The sequence below is a fragment of the Centrocercus urophasianus genome, unplaced genomic scaffold, assembly GCF_019232065.1.
Source record: "Centrocercus urophasianus isolate 14NV4802_14NV808 unplaced genomic scaffold, USGS_Curo_1.0 seq_41, whole genome shotgun sequence".
Lineage (NCBI taxonomy): Eukaryota > Metazoa > Chordata > Aves > Galliformes > Phasianidae > Centrocercus > Centrocercus urophasianus.
This window is the reverse complement of record NW_024884989.1, coordinates 3642854-3662930: the sequence shown is the minus strand read 5'-3', so window position 1 is coordinate 3662930 and position 20077 is coordinate 3642854. Positions and strand designations below refer to the sequence as shown.

General features: G+C 54.5%; 1 protein-coding gene across 5 annotated transcripts in view; it reads right to left on the bottom strand.

Annotated features, from left to right (window-relative positions):
* The window catches only part of SEPTIN9 (septin 9), a 95122-nt gene that overhangs the window by 2045 nt on the left and 73000 nt on the right, over nt 1-20077 (bottom strand). For all 5 annotated transcript variants that reach the window (XM_042833263.1, XM_042833265.1, XM_042833267.1 and 2 more), the window contains 8 exons: nt 9436-9627; nt 7909-8037; nt 7501-7582; nt 6867-7004; nt 2333-2450; nt 1514-1609; nt 1234-1330; nt 317-368 (listed from right to left, as the gene is read on the bottom strand). In XM_042833263.1, the coding sequence (XP_042689197.1) occupies nt 317-368; nt 1234-1330; nt 1514-1609; nt 2333-2450; nt 6867-7004; nt 7501-7582; nt 7909-8037; nt 9436-9627 (904 nt within the window). The remainder of the gene's footprint in view (nt 1-316; nt 369-1233; nt 1331-1513; nt 1610-2332; nt 2451-6866; nt 7005-7500; nt 7583-7908; nt 8038-9435; nt 9628-20077) is intronic.

Here is a 20077-nt window from a genome sequence, read left to right as displayed (position 1 = left end):
CCCACTGTGCCAACCCTGGCTGCCACCTCACCTTTTGCTTTCCAGCCCTCTCTCCAGTCTTGTCCCCACTTACACCCCTGGTTAATGGTACATCTTTAGGATGCAGGAGGGAAGCAAAGGCAGTTATGGGCAGCTGGGTCCAGAAGCCCCCTGCAGCCACATCCCACGGCATGGGGCCATCCCACCGAGGGCTGGGAGGGAAGCACAGAGGGATGGAGGAGCAAAGCAAAGCAAGGCTGCATCTGGTGGGCTGAGCTCTGCCCTTTGGATGCCAACTGGTGACCAAAGCTATGGGACTCGGCGCAATCCCACCAACCTGATGAGGAGGTCCCGCAGGTAGGCGAACTCACAGTGTGTCGTGTTCTCCACTGGGAGGGAAAGAGAGAAACCCATCAGTGTACAGCCATGGCATGAGTGTGGCAGCTGCCTGGGGCAGGAGGGTGTGATGGGGCTTCACCAGCATGTGGGGAATGGGGACAGAGACCTAGTCCAAGGGTAGAGTGCTTGCAAGAGGGAGGGGGGAAAAGCAAATGGTGTTGCACCAGCACAATGAACACAACAGCTCTCAGTTTACCAGGCAGTTGAATTTAGAGCATCGACTCCCTTTTTTCATTGTTTTTCCATGCAAACTTTGAAGAGAACTCAGAAATGGCAGGACAACAAGTAACACTGCTCTGCAAGGTGCCCATGGGCACACTGGGTCCTCATGTGGCATCTGCCTTCCGCATGGGAGACCCACGCTCGACCACTCCAAACCCCATTAAACTCAGAGCTTCCAAAGATAGAGCACAAGAGGGCAGCAGAGATTTAAAATACACCAATTTTTCTGGCAGCTTTGCTAAGCAATCCCTCAACACGGGAATCCTATAAAAAAGAATCATAAATGAGAGCAGTCTCTGAAATAAAAGGGAGGAAGGCAGAAGGGTGGCATTGGAGATGTGTCAGCTGGCTGCCAGAAGGCAGGAGCAGGGAAATGTGATGATGGATTGGAGCCAGGAGCCTTCAAACTATAATTTAAAATGGGAGAGGGGAAAAAAAAAAAGGATGGGATGAAGATGGAAGAATGATGAGATCCCACTGCTAAATGCATGGAGGATTCACAGAATCATTATCATAGAATTATTAAGGTTGGAAAAGAGTAAGATCATCCAGTCCAACCATAAGGAAGGACCTTATCACCTTCTGTCAAGGCAGGAGATGGGCTCAGGAGGGAGGGAAGCAAGGACAAGCTACCTTCAATGGTGCCCCATTTGGTCTTCCTTCCAAGGATTCTCCTTCCATTAACCTGGTATTCCTGGTCACTGCCCACCACTGCAAATGGGATCATTTCCTGAAGGCAGACAAAAGAAAGGTTACGTTTTCCTTCTGAAAAAACAGTCAGGAAACCAGGCTGCTCAGAAAAGTCCTGAGCCATGCTGCTTTCCTTTTTTGCAAGAGGATCCCTGGGCATCATGGTAACATGGAGCTGCATACCCTCAGCCACAGACATCCAGCTGCAATGCCATGCACTCACCCTGAATTTCTCATTCACGAGCCGATCTTCAGAATCTTCATCAAACTCCTTCTGAGGGTACACATCAATCCCATTGGCAAGGAGATCAGCCGTGATCTGGGAGGGGAAGAGTAGAGCATGAAAAGACATGAAAGCCTGGGCAAAGGAGCTGCTCCCATCCCATCCCATCCCATCCCATCCCATCCCATCCCATCCCATCCCATCCCATCCCATCGGCTCAGCTCATACCAGGTCACAGCAATGCCCAGCAGTCAAACACTGATATTTTGGCTGGTCCTCCAGACCCAGCAATTGCCTCTGTGCCCTACAGCCCTCAGCCATCCCCTGCACTACACCAGGATATTTGGGCCATGTGCAGTTCTGTATGCACGCAGAGGAAAGCACGCACGCTGCTCCTGTGCACTCAGACAGCCCCTCCTCAGCTCCCCACCAACAGAATCAAGGGGATTTCATGCCTTGCTTCCCCACAGATGTGGCCCAGCTGAGCTGAGCAGACGCACACATTTGTGCCCAGTTTCTGCTGAGCGCATGGTGCCGCCCAGGAAGGCTTTTACAGCCTCTACATGCACCACCGTCAGCATCCCAAAATATAACAAACCAGCCTGAAAATAACAACAGCAGCAACAAAGGAGGCAGGAGAAACTGGCCCCGAGGCCACGAGCTCAGAACTTATCCCGCACTGACAAAATTCCAAGAGAAACATAAGGAAGAGTGAAGGCCGTTCCCTGCGCACGGGATCGCTCAGCGCTTCGGCTGAGGAATGCTGGGCTGGCAGCCCAGTGCTCAGCTCCCAACCTGCGCAGCCTCCTGGCCCCTCACCCGCTGCTTGAAGTAGTCCCTCTCCTCCAGTGTCAGCGTGTCGGCTTTGGCGATCACGGGGACGATGTTGACCACTTTGCTCAGGCGTTTCATGAACTCGATGTCCAGCGGTCGAAGCCTGAAAAACACAGCGGAGGGATGAGGGACTCAACATGGGGCCATGCAATCTCCCAGCAGAGAGAAAAATTTCTACGGTGGAAGTGTCAGAAGAGCAAAGTCGAAGTATTGCATAACCTCAGCACTCCTTGGGAAATGCATCCCTCATGGGTGTGTAATTGGTGCCACGCAGGCACCCGGCCCTGACCCTGCCTCTGCTCCTCACTCCTCCCAGGAGATGTTCTTATCAGTGGGGGTTGGATGCAGCTGTATAGCTCAGGGACACCTCTGTTTGCTCTGGGGCAAACGCCACAGCTTGATCTCACGAGGTACAATAGAATCATCTAATCGTTAAGGTTGGAAATGACCTCTCAGAGCACCGTGTCCAACCCCAGTCCACCTCCACCGTGCCCACTGACCACATCTCTCAGTGCCACATCACCACAGTTCTTGAACACCTCCAGGGACAGTGACTCCACCAGCTCCCTGGGCAGCTGTGCCACTGCATCACTCTCTTTCTGAGAGGAAATTCTTCCTGACATCCAACCTGAATTTCCCCTGGTGAAACTTGAGGCCATCACCTCTCATCCTACCACAGCTACCTGGGAGCAGAGGCCAACCCCCACCTCACCACAACCTCCTGTCAGGGAGTTGTAGAGGACAGTGAGGTTTCCCCTGAGCCTCTTCTTCTCCAGGTTGAACCAGCCCAGTTCCCTCAGCTGCTGCCCATAGGAAATGTGCTCCACACCGTTCACAGCTCTGCTGCCCTTCTCTGGATGTGCTCTGGCTCCTCAATGTCTTTCCAGCACCTGACCTCAGCAGCAGCAAGACATCCCAATGCTCACATCCTCACAGCCCCATGGTGACACAGCCTCAGCCTGGCAGGCCTTGGTGAAGCCCTGTTCCACAGACCAGAGGCCCACATAACCAGGAACCCACAAGAGCAGGATGGAGCCCTGTGTGGGGCAACATGGAGCCAAGCCAAGCACCCAGAGATAGGGAGAACACTGTCAAGACAGCAGCTACTGCCAACACACCCAAACAAGTATCTGTGAGCCCTACGAAGCGCTCAGAACCCTCCAATGCCCCTGCATGGCTCCTGCAAACCCAGCAAAAGCTTTGCAAGCATTCAGGGAAAGAAACCGATGATGCCCTACCTCCATCCCTCGAGGCCACCCAGCAGCATCACACAGTCCATAGAGAGCTGCTCAGCTGCACCATGCCACTCCTGTGATCCTAAAACCACAGCTCAGGGCTACCCCCATGCATAGATCCCAGCTGTACCCTGCCCAAACCCCTTCTCCTCCCAGGAAGATCTGGTCACACCCTGCATGGAGCTGCTCCCCAACCCCAACACAGCTCAGTACCAGCAGTGTGAATACAAACCAGTTCCCAGCATAAGCTCAGGAGCCACAGATCACTATGGGCCCCAGAAAAGAAAAGAGTTTGGCTATTTTGAAAAAAAAAAGAAAGGAAGAAAGAAAAAAACACAAGGAAACCCCCATGGACACATCTAAGCAGACTGCTGCTGGCAAACATTGTTTGGAGCTCTGCATAATGTATTTCCCAGACCTCCAAGGAAGCAATGCGCTTACGTTCCTTTCCCAGCAGAATGCTTTCCCCTCCTTTCTCTTTGCTGTTTTTCAAACAGTTTTTCCCCTTTAAAAGCCTCTTCCCCACTGAGGCTGCGTTCCTGCCTCTTTCATCAGAGCACAGCCTGGGATGCACACGCAGCCGATGGATTCACAGCCCACCAGACATGTGAGATTCAGCCCAGCAGACCCCTCAGCCCTCCCCGGTACCAGATGAGGAGCTGAGGCTGTTCCCAAGGCACAGCTCACACGCAGAGCAGTGATGCTAAATGGAAGCAGAGGGGACAGCTGTGGCACCATGGGGCAGCTCCCAGGATGCAGTAGAGCAAAGTTCCCCAGTGTTTCCTCCGTGCACATCACATCCATAGGCTGAGCTGCTGCAAACTCCCCAGCCACAATTTTTAGGGAACACTCAAACCTCAAATATTTAAAAGCAAGTGATGCTGGAAGTCACTGTTACTCATCTGAAGACAACAAAGGAGAATGAAGGGCTTAAGGGGGTGATGAAAGAAGAGAACCTGATTTGAACATCTACTAATTAATGCTGCACAGGCCCACGAAGACAAGGGCAAGGTCACGATGGGGCAAGCCCAGATCTAATTCCTGCCAAACTCCTGCTGCACAGCACCACCCAGCAATGCTGGCTGTCCCCCACCCCCTCTTGCTACGGTGCTGGAGACAGCAGAGTGCCTCTAAATACCTTTATGGTAAAAACAACCCACTGAGAGCCACAGCCATTTCCTTTCTGTTGTGCCCCAGATCAAACCACCAGCAGGAAGCTGAGCTGTGCATGTAGCCATCCCACAGCACCCAGCACCCCGATGAGGGGCCCAGTCGTGGCTGCAGGGTGTCTATCTCTCAACACGTGGCTCTGGCACACACACAGAGCAGGGCTGCTGGGGCTGGGCAGTGGTTCAGAGCTACGTTTCCAAGCCGGGTGGTGCTTCACAGGGGTCACAGCTGAGAAATTTATTGGGTGGCAAAGATTGCGGCTTGTGCGGCTGCAGCCAGAAGCCCTGCCAGCAGGTTACTTAGCCTGTGCTAACATGGTTTTACGGGAGTGTTACAAGAAGGACAGGGTGTGTGCGAGCTAGATGGGTTGCAAATCCTGCCCTGACCTCCCTAGGAAGGGAAAATTCTCCCTGGATTAACCCTTGAGCAGAATGGTAGGAGGCATGAGCCTGTGCTAAGCGTGGTGTGAGCGCCTGCACTGCACACTGAGCACAGAGCTCTGATGCCAGCGCTGCAGCATGGGCACAGTGGGGTACCAGGAACCACAACTTGGACTTCAAAGGGGAGCAGAAGGGAAACCCAATGCTTGCTCATTGCTTTCTCCAAAAGCTTATTTCCCACAGCCTTCTTGCACTCCATGGGGTTTGCCCATCTTTTTGCAGGCAACAGCTTCAATCACTCTCAGCCTTGCTGTCCCCAGGCAGGAGGGGATGTGAGCCGATGCTGGGGGTGGCACAGGGCAGGGCTGTTAGCACCGCAGCAAGGGCTGTGCACAGCTCAGCAACACCATCCTCCAACGGCCGGGCTAGCTGATATTGGAAACACATGTTTGCTGGAGAGAAAGAAGAAAGGCAGCTGAACCTCCAGCAATTATTGCTAGCCAGCAGTGAGAGAAACCAGAACACGCCGAGGGGCTCCGGCAGGGGACGGGGTGAAGCAAGCTCCACGGGGTGCTGCATGGGAAGCAGAGCCTACAGCAGCCCCAAATCTCCCATCCACATCTGCTGCATGCTGTGCTCCCATGTTCACAGATGTGCAAGGGTTAAAATGCCCAAAGTGATGAGAAAAAGACAAAGCACAGCTCATGCTGCAATACCCCGACCCAGTTTGCTAATAGGTCCAAAGATGAGCAGCACCCACAGCCAAATGGCCCAACACATCATCCCCTCCTACATTTCCACTTCATCAGGGTGTAAAGGAAGAGTCCAAGCCCAGAGGGAGGCTCCTGCTCCCTCTCAGAGGCTGTGAGGTCCCTGCACATGCTGTGCCTATTATACAAGAAGAGCATAGCTGCCCCATGCAGTCATTGTATTCCACTGAAAAGTGCATTTTTTGTCTGCCCACCAACAGAAGCAAAACAAAACCTTTTTTTTCTTTCTCTGTTGGAATACATCTCTCCGTGATGAAGAGGAAAAGGCTGACATGAATACAGTGCTGGTGGTTTGAGTTTACTTCTGAAATCAGACACAAAAATTCCCCATGCAGACAAAGCCAGAAGTGGAAGGAATTGACTCAAATCAAAAGGAAGCCCGGGTCTCACTTCATGCTGAGACGCTTCGAGTTGTGGCTTTCAGAACACCACAAGTGCCCCAGATTCTCAGTAAAGGCTCTGTGTCTTTAAAACAGAAAAGCAGGAGTTGGAGATGGAGCCCTTTGATGCTGTTATTTGAGAAGTGCCAGAGACAGGAGAGCTCTGCACAGAGTAAACTGCATCCCATGTGCAGACTAATCAAACAACCACAGAATGCCCTAAAAGGGTTATGATGTTGGCTCCCTCGGTAAGGCAGCACTTACAAAGGTGGGGGAGCAGAAAAGCAAGTTCTCCTGTTTGCAGAGGCAATCATCCCATCCAAAAGCTCGCTGCCTGATGCCCACCCTCAGCTGAGCAAAGGTGATCAAAGCAAACCTGAATGAAAGCTTTCATGGCCTCGGGAGAACACACCCCATCCTCCTTGGCTAAAGCAACTCCAGGTGCTCATGGATGACTCTGAGCTCCTCCAAACCCTTTGACAGACCTCCATCTTTGGGGATGGGCTGCCCTAAGCACTTGAGACGTGGGACCAGAGGCACAGAGGGGAGCACAGAGGGGCTGGAGCCCAGGGGTGTGTACGTACGAGTGGCCGGTGGCGGGGATGAAGTATATACAGCAGTGCACCCTGGTGTCAGGGATCCTCTTCTTGCGGTTGATGTTGATCTCCTCCTGCAGGTACTTCTCATACTGGTCGTTGATGAACTTCATGATGGGCTGCCAGCTGCAGAGGCACAGACACGTGAGGTTGGGGTGTGAGAGGGACCCTGAGCCCTCCTGCTTCCTGAAAGCACCATCTATAAGGAGAGGGAGCGCAGGACAGCAGAGGTGTCCAAAAAGCCCCCATCCTCCCTATCCTAGTGGCACCACACAGGGACTCAGGCACTCTGCATGCACACAACACTGCCCAGCCAGCACCACATCCCACACAGACCCCAGCTGTCCCAAGGACATGTGGCAGGGCTCTGGGCCACATGAGCAGGGTCTGGGGACCGGCTGTGCTGGCATACAGCTGCTCCTGGCACCAAACAAAGCCTGTTTCATGCCACAATCAGCAGGATGTTTATGGGTCCACTTCGGTGCCAGGGAGCACCCACTCTGCTCTGCTCTTCATAGGGCACGGGGAGCACAGGACCACAGCCCAGCCCCCAGCACCAAAGCAGGGTGCCCCAGCATCAGGTGCCTTCTCCCTGAAGCAGCCTCGTGCCCAGGCAGCTCACCAGTTCTCGTTGTTGATGTGGTCTCCAAAGCCAGGGGTGTCAATGACCGTCAGCTTCATGCGAACCCCTTTCTCTTCAATCTCTGAAATGGAGAGGAAAGCGGACAGGGTGAGCCAAGCGTGCTCAGCTTCCCATTACAGCTTCCAGCAGGCACAAACCAGCCCTCCGAGGGGATGCAGCACTGCATTTGCCCTGTATGCAGTCCCCCCAGCTGCCACCTTGCTTATTCCCTTCTATCATAATTAAGTCAGTGCTCGAGGATAAGAGGAAAAGATGTGCTTTCCCAGCTCACTGAGCATCTCTGGATGCTCCACACCCATTTGGGCAGATGAGAGCAGAAATTCAGCAGGACGCAAGACACAGTAGGACCGAAAGCCAAAGCACCAGCTGGGATATGTGGAGCCTCACCGTGAGTGATGGATTTGATCTCAATGGTCTTGGGGATCCGCTCTTCAGAAGTTGGCTGTACAGATTTCCGGCTGATTTTGGATTTGAAGAGGGTGTTGATTAATGTGGATTTCCCCAAGCCGCTCTGACCTGGAAAGCAGCAGGACAAACCATCGTCAGCACTGTGACATTTCCGGGTTATTTTTGCAGGGGACAGCAGACGAGAAGCTGCCAGGACACAGCCTGCACAGAGCTTGTGACAGGGCAGTGTTACTGGGGCAAAGCACTTCCTTGCACCGCTGTGTGTAGGGGAAAGCAGGGGGAGGACAGCAGTGTGGTCACATACAAAGGAGCTCCTTCCTCTGCACGTGGCTTCTTGAACCACCACACACTCCCACACCCTCCCCCAGCAGCTCTGTGAGCCTTTAGCAGGACTGGAATCCCAGCAGTAGCAACGCCAACACCTCAGGCTTCTGCATCCACTACGAGCTGCAAGGCAGTACAGCACAGCACACACTGATCACCAGCAGCCAACACCACTGGGTTGCAGAGGGGACATGTGATAGTCTGGTCCAGGTGCTCCTGCACCAGCTTCAGCCAAGCACCCCTGGGCCTCCCATGGGCACAGCTCCTCCTGCACCCCTCCCCATGTCTGTAGGGAGGGATGCAGCTCAGTTTATTCATGCTGCTATGAATTCCCCAGCCTGTAAACAGCTCTCTGGAGCCTGTCAAGGGAGGAACAATGTTTTCCAGCCACGCTACAGCAAAGGCTTCCCTACCACACACAGAGTGCTGCCAAAGCAGAGCCCTTCTGATGAGCCCCCAGCATCTGCTGGGAGTGCAGGGGGAAGCCTGGAGCCACTCAGCTAGGTTCACACAAAAAAATGTCACAAGAACCTGCACCAACTGGTTCTGAAGTGAGAGTGTTTGCAGTGACCTCCCAGCCCACATCCCAGGCTGCCCTGAGAAGCTGTGGGTGTCTCATCCCTGGAGGTGCTCAAGCCACATTGGGTCAAGCAATTCTGCTCATGCTATGAGGGTTTGAGACTAGATGATCTTTGACGTCACACTATCACAGAAACACAGATAGGAATTGAAAGGGACCTCTGGGGACCATCTAATTCAACCCCCTACTAAAGCAAGTTCTCTAAAGTAGGTTGCAAATAACCCAACAGTACGTCCCTTGCAACCAAGCCGTTCTATGATTCATTCTATGATTCTGTGTTTTGCTGCCAAACCAGTGCAGGGCTGTCACTCTCTGCAAGGCTACAGAAACACCTGACACCTCTGAGGTGCTCCCAGGGGGAGTGATGCACCCCAACACAGCACTGGGATCCTGGCAATTGCTAGGCTGTGTCCCATCCTGGCCATAATGACCGCTGAATTTGACCAGCACTTTGCAAACAGCACTCTTCCGTGTTAGAGACAGCGACATGGAGCTGAACTGCTGTTCCCAAGGGGTGGACAGAAAGGACAAACATTGTCACAGAATAAAACAAACAGCCCGTGGAGCACGCTGCAGGCAGCTGGCCCGCAGGGAGCACTCACCCACAACCATGATGTTGAACTCGAAGCCTTGCTTCATGGCTTTCCGTCTCATCTGCTCCAGGATGGCATCGATCCCCACGTAGCCAAAGTCTGCAGCTGGTCTGTCCGGCCGTGCCGGTGCCGCCTGCTTGGGGCCAGCATCACGCACAGCGTCCGTCATGCCGGGCACAGGGCTGGGAATGGCCTCTGGACCTGGGGGGCAAAGGGAGAATGGTCAGAAGGGCATTTTGGGGGCTGAGAGCGCAGCACGCAGCATCTTTGCCTGGAATCACCTCGAATTTGGGCTTGCATTTCTTAACCTACTGCACGCACTTCAATCCCTGCCCACATTACCAAGCCTATGAAGCACAGCACAAGGATGCAGCCCAACTCTCTGGAACCTGCTCCACGGGCAGAGACATGCCAGGTCCCACCAGATCCCAGTGCAATGCTTTGAGCCAAACCCAGCACTGAGGAAGCCCTCAGCACAAGTGAAGAGCCAGCCCACTGACAGGTGGAGAACAACACATCCATATCTAAATGGGTCGCACCAGAGAGCACCCACACAGTAACAGGGCTGCCACAGTACTGCTCTAGTTCTTTTGTTATCTGTCACAGGAAAAGCAAAGCCTTCGACTTGCCCAAAAAGCAGGGCACTTAGCTCAGTGCAGAGCATGCACATTACCAAAGCACGTCAGCACCGCACTGCAAAGAAGGCATATGTCTCTGGAGGATGACAGAGAAACAAATATAAATCCATAGTCTCATTTAACATCTTCATACAAAAAGTCAGAGCCCTATCTCCTCTGGGATCCACAGATGGGAAGCAGAACCACCAGGAAGGCACTACGAGGTGATGCATCCCCAGCACAAAGTGTGCACAAGCAGGATGAGCACCCACATCCCTGCATCTGAGCCAAATTGATTTACTTTCTTTAAGCTTTTTGCAAAGGTCCTCATCCTCGCTCATTAAAACAGGAATAGGGACCTCAGCTTCTATCCTCATGTAGGCCTCACCCCACTGTTATTTCTGGCTCTGATGAGGAGCTGCATGATTTCCTCTGCAGCTGGGACAGAGGGGCTTCCTCCAAACCAAGCCCCGGCCCTTTGGGGCAGTAGTATTCATGTCTTGCAAGCACTCCACTCCTTTAACACTAAGCATGAATAAAAAATAAAAACAAACCCAACACCAATCGCCAACACTGCTGTGCTCTGAGCACTTTTTTTCCACCTCCAGCCCCGCTGGAGAACAACAAAGCAGCTGACACACATGGCAACAATCTGCTCCTCCATCCAGCCCTGCACCAGGCAGTTGGGCTCCAGCACAGCTGGCAACACACTGCAGGCTGCTCCCGGAACAGATTGCGAGTCCAGCATGCCAAAGGTCCTTCCATAGGTCCTGAGTTGGCATTGTTTCAAAGTGGTAAGACCAAAAGTGGAAAAAATCCCTACATACCACTAAAAAATAAATCACGTGGAAAGTATGCTGCCACCAGAAGCACAGGGTTGTGCAACTGCTCAGCACTGTGCTCCAGGAGCAGAACGGTAGGGTAACACACAGAGAGCCTGGGGTGCTCTGGTCCTGCAGGACAGGATGCAGCCTGGGGGCTGGCAGAGGAATTAAGCGACTCACAGAATCATTAAGGTTGGAAAAGACCTCTCATCTCACCAACTGCAACCATCAGCCCAACCCCACCGTGCACACTGACCACATCCCTCAGTGCCACATCTCCACGGTTCTGGAACACTTCCAGGGCCGATGACCCACCCTACACTCCGGGCAGCTGTGCCAATGCATCACTGCTCTTTCTGTGGAGCATCCTACAGCCACGGGTGTGCACAGAGCCTTGCTACCATGCAGTTTCCAGAAGGTGCTGCGCCCTCCCCGAGCTCACAGCTGGGACGTGCACACAAACCTTGCCCCAACCCCATGCAGGCGCTACGTGCTGCCGTGCAGCGCTCTGCTCCAATGCACCGCAGAGGGCTCGTGACTCACCAGCTCACAGTGAGACAAAAGCCACAAAAGGATGCACATCACGTGTGCCTGTTTGCCACGCTGCCACCACCAAGGTGCACGCGGCCCACGCTGTTGCAGCTGGCCAAAAGGAAAAAGTAAGTGAAAGGCCAAGCTATCCCAGCATCTGGTTCCCGTTTGGGGAGAAGATAAATAAACATGTTGCAACTCGGAGGCTCTGCAGGACAACAGGGATGCACAGACACGAACTGCCTGGAGAATTCCCCCGGGGGAATGTTGCAACCCACGCTCTCGCTTTCTTTCCTTTCAGCTTCCCACCGAGGCAAAGCTCCTGGGAAGAGCAGATCTGTTCCTAACAAGAACCTGAGCATCCAGTCACCTCCAAAGGGGCTGCGCCAGACCCACCTGAAGTGTTCAGAAACACACAGCGCTATCAGGAATGCCTGAGTGCCTCTGAGCCCCCAACAGCAATTGGACCTCAACCACCACTGCTTCTCCATAGCACAGCTGCCTCCTGGGGAAACATGGGTCCTGCTCGCTCTGCTGATGCCCATGGGTAAACAAACATGAGGTGCATGGGAACTTCTGCACAAATGTCCTCTCTGCTGGGGAAATCCCCTCCACGTGGGTACTGGAGATGCGGAGTGTGCAGAACACCAGCACAAACCAGCCCACAGCTCCAGGGTGACTTTGGACAGCTGCTCTCAAGTCTATTTTGCCAAAGGCTCTGGGCTGTTGCACCATAATTAACGCGCATCAGATGCGAGCCAAATCCAACATCTGCGCAGCAGCCGCTGAGAAGCACCCCCAGGGCAAAGGGCTGCAGTGAGAGGGTCCCTCTGCAAAAAGCCTTCGGGGAAGCAATGCTGGGAACTGCCAGAGAGGATGAGAGAGGGCATCCAACTGCTCTGGGCTGCAGATGTTGTTCCAGGCATCCCAAGCAGTAGCACCCAGCAAACAAGGATGCTGCACAGAGGTTTCTAGACTGGGGATAGCTCCCTTTCCTCCGTGCTAGGCTGGAAACACCACAGGCTGCCAGGTCAGTTGGATGGGTTAGCATAGCCAGTTGGATAGCCAACGGCTGTATATCAGTCAGCTGAGGGCGTGAAAACATCACAGCTTCCAGGCAGCTGAGCATCCACAGATGTTTCAAGAGAGTCGTGCAGCCCAACCAACCTTCCAGTGATGTGGAGCAACAATCCTCCAGAATTATGGCTGCTGGGTGTAACAGAGACATTTTTAGAAGCAAGGAGTGAATTTATAGATCCCAGCCAGTCCCAGCAGATGGGCAGGACCGCAGCACTCAATGCTCAGGGGGCTTTTCTACCTCACACGCCAAACTCCCAATGCTTTGGCAACTTTGGAGCACTGGGGAACAGCAGTTCTGTAGGAGCCACGGAGCAAGGCAACACTTCCCCTGACTTGCCCTAGGCACCATGCTCTCTCAAGCCAAGGTGAGTGCATCCACTTGGCTCAAGCTACCATGATGAGGATGAGGGGAAGCCAAGCCCACCTGGGCAAGGCAAACCTGCTGTCCCTCTGCATCCCTGACATGATACACAGAAGCGAATGCAGCCTATGCAGCACACTGCAAAACCATTTTGTTTTTGGAGAGAACAGCAGGAGACAGGCAGCAGAGACAGGCTGGATGCAGAGTTGCAGACCTATCATGGCATAGGGATTGCCCACAGCCCATCTGTGGTGGCTCAGGCACACAGCTACAGGATCACAAGGCACAGCATTCCCCACAGCCCCCAAAATTCAGCCCTCATGTGCACAGCTCTCACAAATACATCTCGCACAGCAGAGGCAGGCGGTGCCCAGGGGACACTGCTGCTATTTGATCGCAGCCACCCGAGCTGAGCTGTCACAGCCATGCCTTGAGCTGTGGCCATCTGCTCCGTGCCCTGGGCACCTGGTGACAGCATCAGGCTCACCACCAGCCTAGGGACATCAGTGCTGGGTGCCCAGTTCCAGCCCTGGGCAGGAGCTGGGTAATGCTGCGGCTCAGCCACGCGCTCGCCCTGGCAGCACAGTGCAGCACAGCCTTGTTTCTCCCACCACGTGAGGCCCACGCTGGGCTGACAGACAGGAAACCGTTCACAGAGACCTGCAGGGAGGAGCTGCAAGCTGGTGTCCTTTTTCCGTTCACGGGACAAACATAAAAAGGAACGAAAAGGTCAGAAAGACCCCCAAGGCTTGCTCCAGCGGTCTCACCAAATTGAATGTAGGGCTATGGATTGGGAACCCCAGGCTCTACTGGGGTCCTGGAGAGGCACACCCTGTGTGCAGGGGGCATCCCGAGGCAGGCAAGCTATGCAGGATGCTCACATTTCCAACAGCCCTGTGGAAGCACACTGTGTGGGTCAGCACCAGCAGAAGGAGTTTTGGTGGTACGCAAAGCTGCTGCGCCATGGCACCAGGGAGGGGACACCCCACAAGCCCCCTCGGGGTGATGCTGCTCAGGGACACAGAGCCCTTTAGACCCCCAGGGTGAAAAAAGGGATTTCTGGGTCCCCACATCCCCCTCGCTGAGTTCTGAGCTCTGTGCCCGTAACGGAGCAGAAGCACAGAGCTGCCCGACCCACCAGCCAGGAGCGCTGCGGGATGCTCCCGGCTGCAGCCACGCAGCAACGAGTTCTCAAGGGGAAATTTACGCCCTGGTCGGCCTTTTTTTCTTTCTTTCTTTTCTTTTTTTTCTTCTTCTTTTTTTTTTTTTTTTTTCCTTTTCCTTTTTTTCTCCTCTTTTTTCCTTCTTTTTCACAAAGACCGATTGTATTCGGACGCCTCAGAGCACCGCGTTTCGGGACCAGGCTGAGCACGGCGGGTGCGGACTTTCCCCTCCCACTCGCAGCCCGGCTCCCGCCGCTCTCCATCCCGAACAATGCCAGCAGCACCGGCACGGGGAGGGTGGGAAGATGTCGAACAGCCGCTCTGCTCCCTCATGGAGCGAACCGGGGGCGGGCAGAGCCCTCCGGCCAACCTGGGCTGCCTGCCTCCCTCCATGACCACACCAGCGGTCCCCGGGGCCGCCCCGTTGGCAGCAGCGACTTCCTGGGGTCGCACCCCAAAAGGGGACCCGACCCCACCCCATCTCAGCCCAGCCCCGGCCCGCTCCCCCCGCCCGGTCACCGGCGACTCACCCGCGGCGGCGGCGGCGGCGGCTCCGGCAACGCGCGGTTCCCCGCCTCCTCCTCCTCCTCTTCCTCCTCCCCCTGCCCTCCTCCTCCTCCTTACCCTGCCCTCCTGCTGCTTCCTCCTCCCCCATCACCCTTCCTCCCCCGTTCCCCCTCCCCCACATCAACCTTCCTCCCCCATCACCCTTCCTCCTCCTCCCTCTCCCTCCACCGCCTCCCCTCGCCCTGGCCCCAACCATCCCTTAAAGGCTCCCACCTCCCTCTTCCCACCGAGTTCCTCCGGCTGCTCCCCATCGCTCAATCCCCCGTTATCCCAAATCACGGTCCCTACTCAGCCCCATGCACTGTGGGCTCAGACCCGCACCCACCCAGCAGAGCCCCGCTCCTCTCAGACGCTTCGCTGCTCACCGAAACTTTATCTTTTGCTCTCGGGTATCCTGAAACTATCTCAGCAGATCCCAAACCCCATCATGCAGTGGGAGTAACGCTGCTTGCTTTGCAGCCAGGGAGCCAGAGAGCTTTCAGCCACTACCACAAGCCAGCGTGGGGCCAATGTGGTGACAATCAGCGGACAAGGCGGCTGCAAGATGCCCGACTCAGGGCAGCCCCAGCTCAGGCATCTACACCCTCAGGCTCAGTTGCTTTTTTAAGATCATGTCAGTGGAGCTCAACAAAGATGTTATCTGTCTCTGTGAGCTCTTACTGCCCCATATCTTACACATCTCCCATCTTACAGCAGCTCCAGCACCTCCCTAGCAGCAGTGCTGGGGCTGTGTTGCAGGAGGCAGTGAGGGGCACACACTCCCCTATAAACTGGGGTTCTGATACCCTATGGTTTTAGGATGCATGTCCAGAGGAGGGCCCAAAGATGGTTAAAGTGTCAAGCAGGGTCACACTTACAGTCCTAGTATGTAAAAGGGCCCCATTTCACAGCACAGGCTCCTGGGCCATCTATTGCCCATGAGCACCTGGTATGCTCTCATCCTTTCTTTTCCACCCCTAAAAGCATGCAGCAGCAACATCATCAGATGCACCCCCCACCCTCCATGTCCAGAGACCTGCTACCAGCATCACGCCATCAGCATCCATGTCACCATCTGTGTCACCCCATCACCATTCCTCACAGCCACCAGTGCTGGCCCCTCTTCACCCCATCCTGCCCCAAACCCACAGGTCCTGCAGCCACTGGGCCTGGCTGGCGCTGCTCTGCTCCAGCAAAGTGCCACAAATAACAGCTTCGGAGAAATCTCCACCCTAACACCAAGGCAGGAAATCCAGCTTCAATCTGCTTACACTGCAGCTGTGCACAGCTTTCTGCTGGATTACACCACCTTTTTTTTTTTTTTTTTTTATGACTTAAAAAAGCCTTAACCCCTATCAATGGGCATTAGGGTTTTAATCTCCCTAATCTCCAGGAAAATCCAATGTGGGATGCCAGGGGAGGGCCTGCCCAAGGAGCAGCTGGGGCTGTATGCAGGTCCCTGCAGCCTTGCAAAGACAGGAACGGGATGCATGGCTGCAAACCACACTGCTTCCAGCGGGAAGGAGGATGCGCTCAGATACACGTGGGTTTTGCACAATGGCCACCCCCAGGATTTGTTATTCTAGGGGCACCTCTCCACTCCTGCACCAGGAGCTGGGTGTGCAGAACAGGCCCACGAGGAAGGAAGCAGCCTTATCCCTGCGCTGCAGATGAAGAGAGGAGGACCGCCCAGGGTCACATACAGCAGAGCCAAGAACTGCAGCCAAACCCCCGGCTCAGCTTCTAACCACAAAGTCATTGTTCCTCTCTTAAATAAAAAATTCTGGGTTAGGAGCAGTGCTGGTGAGGCCCTCTTGGTGTTGCAAGCGCTACCAAGGGATCTGAACAAACTGCAGCAAGTTTTGGGGCAAATCCCAACCATTGTCCTTCATCCTGCAGCAGAGAACCACCACGACTGAATGGCTCCATCCCACAGCCCCACTGGGCAGCATACACCAAACCAACAGAGCACAGGGTGCAGCAATGTCCTTCCCTGCAGAAATGATGATGAAACATTTTCAGTTTCACCGCACCGATTCCCAGTTTGAAGCGCCGCAGCGTAAGGGCTTAGGGAATTGTTTTTATGGCCCTAATAGTGCAGCAGTGCTGTCCACCCACATGGTCCCCGTGACTCGGATGGATGCTGCGGGCTCTCAACCACCTGGAAGTGCTGCCAGCTGTATTTATTCTAATCACAGATCAATAGCAGTGGGAAAAGCACAGCCAGTAACCTTGAGGAGCACCAGCAAACTCATTGTGACTGAGAAGGGACATGGCCACCCAAACCAGAAAACCAAAGTTGAGGTTATTAATGCTGAAAGAGCCCTGCAGCCCACAGTGCCCAGTCTCCTGAGTGGGGCAATGCAGCTCTCCAGCCCCAAGGAAGAAAAGAAGGAAGGAAGGAAGGAAGGAAGGAAGGAAGGAAGGAAGGATCATTTTGCAGGCGTGCAGCTGGCACCACGTCCTTGCCATGAGTCACCCCATGCTCCCAGTATCACCCCCAGCAGTGCCCTTCCCTCCTGCAGCTCGCTCACAGGCTGTGCTTGGGCAATCCATCATTTCCCAGTGGGGAATGGACTTTGCTAGAAGGTCGCTCCAGGGTCAGGAATGTTTGGAAAAAGCAGGAAAAAGAGATTTCTCCCAACATCCTCCTGCTTGCAGGGGGGCAATGGTTTGGCCATCAGTGTGCCAAGTGGGACAGAGTGCACTCAGCATCTTCAAGGACACTCTTACCAGCCATGTGCTGTGTGACCAGGGATAAGTTCCCTTGCCAGGCTGTGTGCTTCCCCTTTTATTTTCCTTCAGAGGTAAAGAATTTGGGGCACCCTAATCATGGAAAGAAGGAAACCTTTGCTCCGGCTCTGCGGGGCTGGGGTCAGAAGGATAATTGGGTGCAGCTGCCTGCGACAGGGGGGCTGCATCTCTTTGCCATGGGGCAATTGCATCTTCACATTTAACAGAGCAATGGGAAAATGCAGGAGGCATCCACCGCAGCCTGGCTGTCAGGAGCCTGCGAGCTGCTCTGGTGCCAATTTGACTCAGTCCAGAGCTCCGATGGGGAAATCCCTGCTGTGCTCTTATCAGAGCTGCCTGATAACCGGTACTGGGTCCCCCACAGCACGGAGCTGCCCCAGCCACCTCTGCCTGTGCCAGAACAGGATGGGCCCTGCTGCTATTTGTCTTTCACAGAGATGTATATAAGCAGACCTGAGAGGAGCAATGCAGTTGGATTGTCTTCCAAGCACTGCCTAAAAAAAATACCAATCCAACAGACACAAGCCCTGGGTGTGCAGCAGGAGATGCTGATGGACAGCCCACTATCTGTTCTTGGGGTCGGCCACCTCCACCACAGCCCAGCCTGGAGACACACAGCCAGCACCTAACTTCCCCAACTGCCTTCTGCCATCACACACCCCAGGAGAAGTCCCTGCTGCTTAGCAAAGCACCATTCATCCCTAGCTTTGTGTTGCCCCAGGATCACAAAGGGTTAATGCACTGCAGCTGGGCCAGCAATGCCCAGGACAAAGAAAGGCTTCATGCCACGGAGTCCCCAGCGCAGAACAAGGGGCCTTAATCCGATTCCCAAAGAAAATGTGGCTTTTACAGACCTGCTTTTTTTGAATCCATGGCAAGTGGAAGCTGGGCGGGGGTGGGAAGGGGACTCACTTCTGCACGGGTTTGAGGAGAAGGTGAGTTGGAGGAGGGCAGCAGTCCCCAAACAGCGCCTGCACTGGGGGCACAGAGACACAGCCATCTTGGCCTGGCCATGGCCCTGAGCACCCCCAGACCTCAGCATCATTTTCACATTATTTACCACGGAGCATCACTCCTGATGATGCATGCACACAGGCTGCTGGACCACAGCAGTGACCAGCAGACGAGCATTTCCAGCATCACCCAGCCTTCTCACCAAGACACTGCCAGGAGCAGACGGTGCTCCCATCCCAGAGATGCAAATCAGCCACCTCTACATTCACCCCCAGCACAGCAGGGCCAGCCACATCCCTGCAGTGAGCAGCACCTGCAGCCCAACCCCGCTGCCAGGGCTCACTGCTCCATGCTGCGCTGCTGCAGGGAGATGCCGTGTGCCACATGCTTTGGGCAGGCAGCCCTCAGGCTGCACTTCCAACATTAACTCTTTCAGCTGAATTGTTATGTTTCATAGCTGTGAGGTTCCATGTACCACTCACAAGCCCCGCAGCCACAAAGGTATTTTGCTCTCAATACAAAAAGCCATGCAACGTATCTACAAAAGCATCCATAGTTCCAGAGTTATTGGCTGCACAGTGTGCCATGTGCTCCAGGTGTATTTTTCTGTTCCTGCCATGGAGCTGTGAGCAAGGCACACATCCTGTATGGCTTCATGCCTGGATGCTGTGTCCCACAGCCTGGAATCATGTCTGCATGGGGTAATAGCACTTGTTGGTTCACACAACCACATGGAGCAGCTCGCTCACAATCAGGACACAGGAGCCAAAACTTGCCATGTGCTGTAAGAGGATGCTCCTTCCCTCCTCTGCTCTGCACAAAACCTTCCCTGAGGCAGTAATAGCAAATCCAGCACAACGGCGCTCACTGGGGGCTGGATGTCTGCAGGCTCCAAAGAGGGGCGAGCTGCAATGACCTCTGTGTGGGGAAAGGCAGCCACAGGCTGTCAGTGCCCTCTGGCCCCGACCAGCTGCACACAGGGTTCAGTGTGCTGCAAAGGCTGTGCACACAGTGACAATGGCCCTGTTGGAGGCAGCTGGGGCAGGCAGCGCCTTCACAGATCCAGGGATGGAATCAGCCCCAGTGTGTCCAGCCCGGATGCTTCCTCCCTGGTGCTGTATGGATTTAGACAAGGGATGGGTTTAGAAAGGAAGCACAAAGCACTTCCCATCTGAGGGCACAGTAAAACCCCAAACTGCTGCGTGTGAAGATGCTGGGTGACAACATGTCCTTGGGGTACAGCAGAAAAGGAGCAATTCCTGTAGGCACTCAGCACACAGCTTCAGTTAGAAGCCTGCTGTGCCCAGCCCCCTGCCCAGAAATCTGAGCCTGAGCACTCCCCTTGTGCAGCTCCAACAAGCGGAGCAAGCTGCTGCTCTCCCACGACCATTGTGCAAGCAGCTGTCCCGAGTGGCAGGAGAAGAATAAGGAGCTGTTGTTAAAATATTAACAAACAAAAACAGAAAGGAGGAAAAGCATCCCCTCCTCCCTGGCTCTGACAATTCTCATCACCACAGCACTCTCAAAAGGCAGAGCACAAGGCACTGATGAGCTCCACAGAGCCAGCAGCAATCCCAACCCCAGCAGGCGATGCAGCATCAGCTCCTTCCTTCCCACTGCCCACATGGACACAGATCTGACTCACCCGAGCTGGGGCAGGGCTCTCAACCTTAGTACAGACCCTTCTGTTGGGAGCCCAGCTTGGCACCACCAGCACCTTTGTGCTGCGGGGCCGTGGGATCCCGGGCACAGCATGAGGTCTCAGCCAACTTGGAGTTGGGACCTAGAGGTATTGGTGCTGCAAAAGGAGCCCCCATTGGG